Genomic DNA, 12,413 nt, shown 5'->3' on the forward strand with positions numbered 1-12,413 from the left:
TCTTTGTTCAGAGTTCCTCTATCAATTCATAGATAAGTCAATTGGCACTCATCATTTTAAACTCATCAGAGGCCCATGTAGTTAAGTGGAATATAAAGGGTACTATAGGCAATAAACAGACGCCTTGTAACAATATAATGTATAGTGAGAAAGAGGATTGGAAGATCTATAAAGGCTGCCAAAAAGAACAAAAAATATAATTAAAGGATCAAAAAGACATATTGAACACAGTCTCAGGGACTATTTCAGGCAACAGTAAATGTCTCCTCAAATATATCTTTAAAAGACTGAAAGCAAAGTAGAAATCTAGTCCCGTGGAGAGAGAAAGAAAAATGCCAAATAGAATTGTAGGAACAGGCTAACAAGAATTGGATTTGCTTATGTTAATTTTTACCTTTCCTTAAAATAATTAGATGGTGTCTAACCCAGAGATCAGACAATTTGAAATTCTTAGATAAGAAGAGAAAAGAAAAAAAAAAAGTAAAAAAGTAAACATGATATTTTAGGCAGGGATGGCTTAGAGTAGGATAGATAAACTGGTGTAAAGAAAACAGTTGAAATTTGTAGTTCGCACTCATTTTGCCAGGTAGGTACAGTTATTTTAGGTTCTATCAAAGTTACATATTATTTAGGAAAATGTTTTCTCCTCCTTTCATTTTGTGAAAGCATGTAGGTTACACATGACTTCCTCAAGAACAGAAAATAATACTTTTAGGAGAAAATACTTTTTTGACAGTGAATTTTCATTACTTGGACCAAAGAGCTTCACCTAGTGAAACATGTTAGAGATACCTAGGGAATTTTCCCATTAAAAATATCCCTACTGAGAACGATCACTGTAGACATTTGATTAGCTTGTAACAATCCTTAGCAATACACTGAACATTATCACTCTTAATCCCTAAAATCATCAACCTCTGTCCTAAATTGTAAGTAAACAAGAGTTGGCACGTTAAAATAAAATGCAAAATAAGAAAATCATGCTATGAGAAGAAATGACATGCAAAGTTGATTTCCTGTATACAGAAGCAGAATTCAGAACTTGTCATCACTCATACTACGTTAATTACATATTGTGGTTTCCTTTGTTCTGAGTAAATCCAAAAGCTTTTTTTTTTAATTTAAATTTAATTTAGTTAACGTACACTGCATTATTAATTTCAGGGATAGAATTTAGTGATTCATCAGTTGCAGATAACACCCAGTGCTCATTACATTAAGTGCCCCCCTTAATGCCCATCATCCAGTTACCCCAACACCCCACACATCTCCTGTCCAGAAACCCTCAGTTTGTTCCCTATAGTTAAGAGTCCCTCTCTATTTTCATCTTATTTTATTTTTCTTCCCTTCCTCTATGTTCATCTGTTTTGTTTCTTAAATTCCAAAAGCTTTTTCAGTTTAGTTGCTGAGAAGATAAACCATAACTACTTAAAGATAAAATATCAAGCTTGAGATCTCGAACACTAGTTCCAAGGCTATACATAAAACAAAACTATCTCAAAGATTATTTGATAAGCCAAGTAAAGGACAAAATTCTTTTGGTTAACTATGCCTGTGGACACACACATATGCACTCACACATAGAAACACATATAAAGTGTGCAGTTCAGCACTTTATCCAATCTTTCTCAGAAATATAAATTTGAAATCCATGCACTGTGCCTCTGACTTAAAAAAAAGAACTTTCCTGTTGAGATGAGTATCTTAAGCATATCAATTTTAATAGGAAATACTAAATTATTTTGTGTGTAAATATAAGTTCATGTGTATGCATACCTACACATAAACAATATTTAGGCACAGGATATAGTGGTTTAAAGATGATCAAACACTACTTTATACATTAAAGAGCAATCATTCCAATGCCAAGAGATTTGTGTAGTTTGTACCTAAAAGAGGCATTGTATTTCTACAGAGAAGACTACTACAGAAAAATAATCAGGTTTTTCCATGTTAACATTGGAAAAGCTGAGTGCATATTGCAAAGCTAAGGGAGTGTAGTAACAAAGGTCTAGAAATCACTTACTGAGCTTCTGCTGTATACCAAGGTTGGTGTGTGTGTGTGTGTGTGTGTGTTTGGTGGGAGTGGGGGTGGATGGCAGGGTATGAAAGGATTAGGCACTGAGTCCAGTCCTAAAAATGTGAGAGAAAGAAAGTAGAGAATTCCTATGTTTCTCTTTAATGGCTGCACTTAATCTTTGTAGAAAGAAGAGCACACTGATCTCCCTTACTCCAACAATTTCAACTCCTGGCCGAATGTATTTCATATCCCTACCCTTTCACCCTAACCCCTGAATATTCTAAAGGAAATGTCAGATATCATAGTATTTTTTTAAATTTATTTATTTGACAGAGAGATAGAGAGCACAAGTAGGCAGAGTGGCAGGCAGAGAGAAAGGGAGAAGCAGGCTCTCTGCTGAACAGGGAGCCCGATGTGGGGCTTGATCCCAGGACTCTGAGATCATGACCTGAGCTGAAGGCAGCCGCTTAACTGACTGAGCCACCCAGGCGCCCCATATCATAGTATTTTATCCTTAAGTATTTCACTATATATCTTTTTTAAAAAAGACTTTAAATATAAGCACAATGCCATCTTCAATCTTAAAAAATTTCACCAAAAATTAATAAAATTTCCTCAATTCTTGCAGAGATGTTTTTCTTTATAGTTATTTTTAAAGACCATATTCCACTTATTTTGCCCTGTAGTTTTTGCAGTCTATATTTTGCCTCCCAAAGTGTAGTTTAACATATTTCTCTCTTCCCTGACTTTTATGGAGATTGAGATTTGACCTATATTGTTTCAACAATAGAATTTAGTGTATTTTTGAAGAGTGGCTGATGCCTGCTTCTTAGAGAAGTTTCTCTCATTGTCCCTCTTCTTAGCCAAGAATTTTATAGAAGCTGTTCAAAGATTAGTATGGTGAAGTAATCAAATTCAGAATGCCTCGTACTCTAAAGAGAGAACCAGGCATGGATATAATTAACTCTACTAAAAACTATAATGTGATCTATTTTTAGATGTTTCATAGTACCTGCTTTTGTATCAGTATTAATAGAGTGATAAAGTTTCAACTTCTTTATGATCATAAAGCTGGTGTGGAGGGGCAGCCCTTGGGACAACTCCATCAAACACAAGAGCTCTCTGGAACACCATTTGATGGATAATCTTTAAGATTCCTTCTAGCTCTAAACTTCAGAGTGATGATGAGCTGTATGGTACAATACACAATGTTTTTGCAAACTCATGAACTTCCCTTAAAGCTATACTTGAGCAAAGCTATGGAATATTAAGGGGGAAAAGATAGACACACAGCATTTCAGCTCAACTGAAGTATTTCTGGATTGTCAATAATTCTACAAGTAGACTTAGAATAGACAATGTATCAACATGCTTCGGTTCCTCTTTCAAGCAAAACAAAATAAAACACCTGTCCATGACAAGAGCCATACATCTGAAGAAAAGTGACAAGGAGCAGGGCAGAAACTCCAAATATAGGCAATATGGTTTCATCATATATACTAGACATTTATTTAATGAGTTTGTGTATTGTATCTTTGAACAGTTTTCAACTAGTTGTGCCTCATATTTTGTATTCTGCTAAGGCTCACGCATCTGTTTCTTTAGGCACAGACAGCACACATTGTCCTGGAAGATGGAACTAAGATGAAAGGTTACTCCTTTGGCCATCCATCCTCTGTCGCTGGTGAAGTGGTTTTTAACACTGGCCTGGGAGGGTGAGTAATGCTCGTGCTCCAAGGTTTTCTTCTTCCACTGTGTAGAGGAATAGCTAGATGATCTTACTCACGGTGGGAAGCTGAAATCATCACATCATAATAAGACTACATATTGTCCTGACATTGCACTGTGCTTGTAAGTAGTCTATTCCAGCATAGACAAACTCCTCCCTGCTGTGGTAAATGGAAGAGAACTTGGACACTGGTATTCCCCTGAAAATAAAGCATAACATTAATTCTAGAAACCTAGAGCCCGAGGACGCAGGTCATAGGAGATTACTAAATGGTTTCTGTCAGGGAAGGTATGGATCTGATTCAGGTAAAAATTGGAGCAAGGAAAAAGATGGATAGCACACTCCAGTGCCATCCCTTTAGCGAAGTTAAGAATCAACCTTGCACGTCTGATATGAAGTACTATAAAGAGCTGAGAAAGTTCTTAGGTATTCTGTATAATTTCACACAAGAGTAAGAAAGGTGAAATAACAGATCCAATTATTGTCTTAAAGTAATCAAAGGGAGAGCAGGTTCATAGATCTGATATTTTCAAAATTTATCAATTGAGACCCAGCTCAGTGTTTAAGATCTGCTAATAGATGTACAGCAACAAAGATCAGAGCTGCTGCAGAAATCACGTAGCTGTTCTTATCAACCAACAAATGTTTGTTCACTGGGAGCCAGGAGGCTGAAGTTCTGGTCTAATTTTCAATGATAACGGATTATGCGATACTGAGAAAATCACTTAACCTTTCTGAATCCTAGTTTCCACTATAAAAATGAGGGACCTGGATTAGACGGTAATTTATAGCTGGGATTAAAAATACCTATGAGTCCTTTAAAAAATATGACTAGGTCGTTTCAAGAAGTTTCCATTAGAGATTCAATGGACTAAACTTCTTTAGAGTATTTGATAAATTCTTTAGGAAAATTCAGTTAACCTTATAAAGACAAGGAGATGTTGGGTTAACTGATATTGAAGTTATCGACTGACCGAACTTCCATTATATTATTAATATACATTCTTCTCTAAACTCTTGGCTCTCTGTTTGAAACGAACAATATTAGGTGGGTTTTAAAATAGTTCCACTGGTGAGAACATTAAATTACTGCGTGTGAAAGCTGTTTACAAAGTTTTGCTTCACCAGGCAATTATTTAAGCTTTTCGACAGCACTAATTACTAGCTCTGTTAATATACCTGCCGACAAACAACTGTTTAATATAGATCAGAATGATGGAGGGCACTAGAGTTTTCTTCTCTGTGATGGATTATGGGTAATAAATCTTGTCACATCACAAAAGTCAAACAGGGCCTGATGGATTAATTTGCTTCTAACACTGCAGTTCTCTAGGACAAGCTGTATTTATTCATTTACCGGAGAGAGTATTATAAGCATATGTTTAAAGGGAACGATTAGTTCTTTTATGGAGAGAAAGGGAAGTAAAATTAAATTAATTAAAAATTTTTTTTAAAGATTTTATTTATTTGACAGAGAGAGACACAGCGAGAGAGGGAACACAAGCAGGGGGAGTGGGAGAGGGAGAAGCAGGCTCCCCGCAGAGCAGGGAGCCGGATGCGGGGCTCGATCCCAGGATCCTGGGATCATGACCTGAGCCGAAGGCAGACGCTTAACGACTGAGCCACCCAGGCGCCCCCAAAGATGTTTTTGATGTAGGAAAAGGCATTCATTAATATTCATTCCACAGACCCTATTTTCCATTGAGAATTGTTGCTTTCATTCATTGTATGGCTCACCCAATAAGGTGGTTGATAATTAAAGGGGTTATTTTTGTTTTTCATTTTCAAGAAATGCACTTATATTGTGTGTAAGCCTTGGTTAAAAAATTATCAGTTCCTGACAGGTGAGAGGCATCTGAGAAATTAGCTGATGGAGGTGTGGATAAATATTACAGCACTCTAGTCACCTCAGGGGTTGCTGAGCTGAAAGACTAAGTGTTTTGTTGACAAAGGTAGTTCTGGGAGGAGTTTGTCTGGATGGGGTTGAAGAATTTATGTTGTCTACTGCCTGAGTTGAACTTTATTGGTTTCAAGGTTGTTGATTCTGTCCCCCTCAGCACCTAAATTCATTATCAGTAGTAATCCATAAGAAAGATTTGGTTTAACTCTTTCTGCGGAAAGTGAAAATGTGAGCGGGGGGGTAGGGGCATAAGGGGGTGAGGGGATATCTCATTTGCACTGTATACCAGTGCATGGAATAGTTAAAGATAACTCCTGGTATTTACTGGAATAATGTTTCTTAATATTAAGAATAAGAGTGATATATATGCATACATATATATATCATAAAATTGAGAATATATGTGTTTTTAACTTGAAAATAAAGACCTAATGCATTTCTCCCTAATTCTACATCAGTACTTTAAAATAGTTATTTGGAATCTTTTTTTTTTAAAGATTTTTATTTATTTATTTGTCAGAGAGAGAGAGAGAGAGAGATCACAAGCAGGGGGAGCAGCAGAGGGAAAGGGAGAAGCAGGCTCCTCACTGAGCAAGGAGCCCAATGTGGGACTTGATCCCAGGACCCTGGGATCATGACCTGAGCCAAAGGCAGATGCTTAGCGATTGAGCCACCCAGGCATCCCTGGAATCTTTTGATTTAGAAGTCAGAAGTGCTTCAGGTCAATTTTTGTGGGATTGACTTTTTTTCTAAGTGGATAACTCTCAAACTTATATACTTCTTTAATAAATTTATAAACTTATATACCTCTTTCTAAAGCTATTTTAAAAATCAACTATATTGAGTAATTCTTTCATAGAATATATGTATTCTTATTTTTCCCCTTCTCCAGACTTTAAACTTGGCCATAAAAACCTATGGCCTTTATGTTATTGGGTGATTCTGCCACAAAAATTAACTCAGTCATTTTAAATGTTGAATGAAGTTTAATAAACATAGACACCAATGCAGTCACCAGTGGTGTAATCAGGATACTCTTCAGTTTCCTAAAAGATATTTTAAAAAAACTTAAAATTTTTTGACAATTAATATTTTGGTGAAACTGGCAACCCTCAATAGTAAATATCAGTTTGGATTCCTGTCTGGTAGGCAAGGGGAAACTTCAGGATACCTGAAAACTTTAAATAGAGCAATCTTTTAGAAAATCAGTCTCTATGAAGGAATTTCTTAAGGAATTAAAAAGTTTAAGAAGTTGAGGAAATGGAAATTATATGAGAATATGCCTTAGTACTTATGAGTCAGTTTCAGTTAAAAGCAGAATCAGACCCGTAAGTACGGAGAACAAACTGACAGTTGCCAGAGGGAAGGGTGAGGGAGGGATGGACAAGATGGGGAAAGGGAGTGGAAAGTACAGGCTTCCAGTTATGGAATGAATAAGTCACAGGAATAAAGAGCACCACAGAGGAAATATGGTGATACTGTAATAATAGTCTTGTATCATGACAGTGGGGAGCTACACTCGTGGTGAACTGAGCATAACATACAGAGAAGTTGAATCACTGTGTTGTATGCCTAAAACTAATGGAACATTGTGTGTCAGCTACACTCAGATGAAAAAAAAATTTTTTTAGAAGTCAGTTTGTCTTTTCATATCCGTCATATGATGGGATACGTTTTCATATTCTATCATAAAATTTCTTTAGATTTGCTAAAATCTAGACGCAGCCTTATAAGATTTTAATCTCATGTTCTCTCATTTTCAAGGATTCAATAATTAAGAGCACGTATGTAGATTGTAGTTTTGTAGTTACAAACATTTTTTTGTTGGTAATATTTTGGCATCTTTACTCAGGTACCCGGAAGCTCTTACTGACCCTGCCTACAAGGGACAGATTCTCACCATGGCCAATCCCATTATTGGGAACGGTGGAGCCCCTGACACGGCTGCACTGGATGAGCTGGGACTTAGCAAATATTTGGAGTCTGATGGAATTAAGGTAGTGCCAGTGATGACTATTTAAAAAGTCTCAATTTGGGGCACCTGGCTGGCTCCGTTGCTGGAGCATGAGACCCTTGATCTCAGGGTTGTGAGTTTGAGCCCCACGTTGGGCATGAAGCCTACTTAAAAAAATGAATGAAAAGTCTCAATTGGAGGGGGGAATAGTTGATTTATTTTTAAGAATCTAGGATGGGCAAAGTTTCTCCTCAGTACTGTAGTACAACCCATTAAATTTGTGCTCTCAACCTTATTCCTACGTATTATGAGAAGAATTTTTAACATGACATTATTTTGAATTTCATTTTTCATGGCACTTTGCATTTGTTTTTAATGCCTTGGATGAAACTTGGCTTAATTTGGAAAGATGTTGTTATAAGTCTAAATGACAAGTATGCTACAAGAAATGGTGATGAATTACCTTTTAAAAGGTCTTTAGTAATCAACTCTGTATCAACTATTTGCCTTTTAATCTTACCTTATTTAGAGGATGAATAAAAGATAGCTTCTATGCCAGTCTAAAAGTAAACACATTAAAATTTCCTAATCAAGATAAATTTGGATAGTATTAGGAATGCGGACCATATAAACAATTAAAAAATGTATACTCCAAATTCATCACTCTATTTTTTTTCACTCTATTTTTGAATGTCTTGGACTGAACATGTAGCTTAATTCTATTTCTCACAATTTTCGCAATATGTCTCAGTCTCCTTTAAATGTAGATTAAATATATTTATTCTTCACATACATTAAGCAATTAATTATTAATTAGATTATTGGTAAATGCCATGGAGGAAAAGTACCAGAGTGCTGAGATGGGGGACCTAGCTTAGTCACAGGATTTGGCAAATGGGGTAAGACTATTCCTTGACATAGTAATTAAGGTAACAATGATATATTTTAAGAGAAAAATGTTGATCATCCTCTTTCTTCAAGTCTCCAGAATTTTGAGCCTTGAATCAGTGGATATAATAAAGCTTTTTTTTTTTTCAAAATTGCAAATGGACTCGTAAGACAAGTCACAAGAGTTGGATAATATTTTGTGGTCACCCCAACTCCCTGTCTTTCTAGGTTGCAGGTTTGCTGGTGCTGAATTATAGCAATGACTATCACCACTGGCTGGCTACCAAGAGTCTCGGGCAGTGGCTACAGGAAGAAAAGGTGAGAAATATGCAGGCTGACCTGTCTGGACCAATTCTCTTCTAAACACCGAGGGCCACATATTTTTAGTTTAATCTATTAGGTGGCACTCACACAGGCTTGGTAGCATTTCTCTTTGGGGAAAAGACCTAGAGACATCTTAGAATTTTTTATTTTCTTGAACCACTTAATTTTCCCATCCCCTTATATCCACGATTGTGATATGTAACTTGAGTCATGGGTTCATGGACCAGCTTTACCATTAACTAGCTGTGTGATTTTGTGCAGATCATGTAATCATACCATATTTTCTAAATCCTTAACTCTTATGAGGATAAACAGATTGCAATTAAGTTTCTTTTGGCTTAAACATTAGGACTCTATGACACATAATTAGATATAATCTTATTTGAAGTAGTAATTGAAGAGGGTTATAAACCTTATCTTATACTTTCCTTAGTTTAAGTATTACTTTTCTAATCAAATAAGAGGATTTTCCTGGTTTGAATGTCAGAGGTACTTTAAGTTAAGGGACCTGCTATATTTGGCTTCATCTCCAGTGTTGCTGGTGTTTTCTGTTGCCGCGGAGCCTCTAACTGATAGAATATTATTCTAAGAAAGCTCTGCCACACCAGTGAGCATCTACCTATTGGGGCTAAATGTTGCTCCTTTCTGACAAATCAAGAAATCTTGATTTTGGCTTCCTAGGTTTCATACTTTCTAAATTTTAAAGGGAAGAGGGCCTCTATATCATCTCCTGAATCATTACTACTTCATTCTCAACCATTATCCGAATTTACCTCCATTACCTAGACAGCTAATTTTTGTAATGGCCATTTAGGAGACCCTCACTTTAATGTTTCCTTTGTGTCACTAGGCAACGGGTATTACGGCTGCTCTGGGTCAGAACCAATGATCTGAGTATAAACTTAATCCATGACTTGTTAGTTTGTTTTTAAAATGCGCTTTGAATTTTCTTTCATGATCACAGACACATAGAGCAGAAGAGGGTCTAAGATAGGGGCCTCTGGGGTGGCTCAATTGGTTAAACATCTGCCTTTAGCTGAGGTCATGACCCCAGGGTCCTAGGATTGAGTCCCAGGTCAGGCTCCATTCTCAGCAGGGAGTCTGCTTCTCCCTCTGTCCCTCCCCCCACTCATTCTCTCAATCTCTCTCTCTCTCTCTCTGTCTCTCTCAAATAAATACGTAAAATATTTAAAAAAAAAAAAAAGAGGATCTAAGATAGTAATGAGTTTACCTACTTCTGTGTACGGGTGAGGTAAGACTCCTTGCTCAAGCATCACTCAGATAAATGGTAGAAAAAAGAAATTAGAACCTGTTTTGCTGCTTCCTAACTCATTGTCCTTTTATTTTACCACATCTGTCTCTATCCAAACTACTCAAAGAAAGGAAAACAAACGGTGGTATTGCCTGATTTCCTAATCAGATGGGCAAATCTTATCACAGCCTGACTACTTAACAAGCATCCTCAGAAAAATGTGTTGAGTGTCTAATAGGTAGCCAGAACATTTGGCTCAAAGTGTGGATTTGCATATTATTTACATATCATTGCTTATGAAATTCACAAATTCCATTATTTATATATATAAAAATACATGTAATATATATAAATATGTAACATTACCTATTTAACATCTTGTGTAAAAAGAAACAAAACTGTAGCAGAAGACTGATGCTCAGAATCTCTCATCTTTTATTCTGAGGCAGGGCCTGGGTATTAAGAGTCCTGTTCCCAACTGGAACAGCAATTTACTGCGTTCTGACAACACAGTCACCCTGGGTCAGAGAAAAGAAGGAGTAGGGAAATTATTTACTGCTCAAGAAGATAGATGATGCTAAGTTTATAACTTGAAAACAATATGCTGTATCTAATTTCCTCCAATTTCACTGTCACAACAAATTTTTTTTCTTATAGGTCCCTGCAATTTATGGAGTGGATACAAGAATGCTGACCAAAATAATTCGGGATAAGGTATGATCATCATCTTTAGCCACCTCTGTTTCTCTCTCCCTCCCTCCCTCATTCCCTCCCTCCCTCTCTGTCTCTCTCTACGAATATATATATACTATATTCTCTATAAGTTAAAAAATATAATAAATATTCTATTTTTTCTCAGTGCTTGAGGAATCCAACAATATGTGAAAGAACAAATCTGACCAATTTCTGTCATTTGGACCTCTGTCATCTTGTTTTACTATTTCTGATGTAATTTTCAAGACTGAGTACTCGATTGGGATGTTTGTTGCTGAATGGACTTGAGATTAATTCACTTGGCAGCAGATTATTGAGTGCCCACTGTGTGTTCCCTATTCCAGCGAGTTGAGGCCTTTCTAAGTCAGCTCACGTGACAGGGTTAGTGAGACCAGTGGAGAAGGTAACCAGGTGCATAACAATTTTGCCTCAATTGAATACTCATCTGCTGAAAGAGGCAGACCAGGAAGTGTGCAACATTGGTGCTGTTATTTGTTTAGTCTTCTTGAAGGGGTTATCTGTGAAATTAATGAGCTGTATTTCATGGGTGTGTCTAATGAGCCCTGCATACGTTACCTCAGTTACAGAGTCTTTCTTGAGACTGTACCAATGACCAAGGTGATAAAAGATAAGTTTATCTTTTGCTTGCATATCTGATTGCTGAACCGTCTGACCTCTCCTTTTAAGATTGTCTCAGCACCATCTGCTTGCTTCTTCTGGTTGTAAGTGGAGGGCACTATTATTTTTTTTCCTATACAAAACCTTCTTATCCTAGACCAGAAAGAAACTTTACCTCACTAATGTTAACTAAATTCCCCAAGTGCCACTAAAGTTTTTCATTGAATTATATCACATAAAAAAAGGATGGGGTACCTGGGTGGCTCATTGGGTTGGTTAAGCGTGTTCCTTCGGCTCCTGTCATGATCCCGGGGAATTCCTGCTCAGCAGGAAGTCTGCTTCTCCCTCTCCCTCTCCCCTCCCCCCCAGTCATGCTCTCTCCTTGTTTCTCAAATAAATAAAATCTTTTTTTTTTTTTAAAAAGGAAAAAAAGAAATGATACAATTCCAAAGTGAAATAGACTCTTCAAGAAAATCTGTTGTAGACTCCTTGTTAGAATGTATATTGGCATAGGATCTCTGTAAACAGAATAGCTTTTTGAAAATGAGGCATGGCCACACACCCATGACCAGAAGGAAGACAGTGAGAGTTTACACAGTCCTTCCACTCTACTTCTGATTTTATTTCCTCCTCCATAATTTTCCTGAGAATAGATGTTAATGAGAATGACGTGCTGGTACTTTCTACCCTCACTCATTCCCACGTGACTACTTTCCTTGAGGAATACATTTCAGAAGGAAACAAAGGCTTCTTTCTCTTTCCTTCAAAGCAGTGATTTCCTTGGAGAAAGGCAAATCAATGACTTTATCTTGACTCCCCACCCACAAAGTCTTGATTACTAAATGTAATATGCTATTTTTGTAAATAGTTAAAGCTAGACTTACTAACAAATAAGTAAATCTCAAGACATAGCTAATAATAAGAAAACATTTGCCACGTTCAGGCTAGTAAGGCTAATTTGTGAAAACTTTACAGAGGTCTAAACATTCTTTAAAGTTCAGGGCCTTAGGGACA

The 12,413-nt window shown here is 36.7% G+C and overlaps 1 protein-coding gene across 1 annotated transcript in view; it reads left to right on the plus strand.

Annotated features, from left to right (window-relative positions):
* CPS1 (carbamoyl-phosphate synthase 1) overlaps positions 1–12,413 on the plus strand; it is a 355,746-nt gene that overhangs the window by 250,808 nt on the left and 92,525 nt on the right. The window contains exons 10-13 of the mRNA XM_054506025.2: positions 3,626–3,735; positions 7,502–7,646; positions 8,720–8,809; positions 10,725–10,781. Coding sequence (XP_054362000.1) covers positions 3,626–3,735; positions 7,502–7,646; positions 8,720–8,809; positions 10,725–10,781 — 402 coding nt within the window. The remainder of the gene's footprint in view (positions 1–3,625; positions 3,736–7,501; positions 7,647–8,719; positions 8,810–10,724; positions 10,782–12,413) is intronic.

Source organism: Mirounga angustirostris, unplaced genomic scaffold (genome assembly GCF_029215605.1).
Source record: "Mirounga angustirostris isolate CCGP_5_RB_7025 unplaced genomic scaffold, mMirAng1.0.hap1 SCAF_3, whole genome shotgun sequence".
Classification (NCBI taxonomy): Eukaryota; Metazoa; Chordata; class Mammalia; order Carnivora; family Phocidae; genus Mirounga; species Mirounga angustirostris.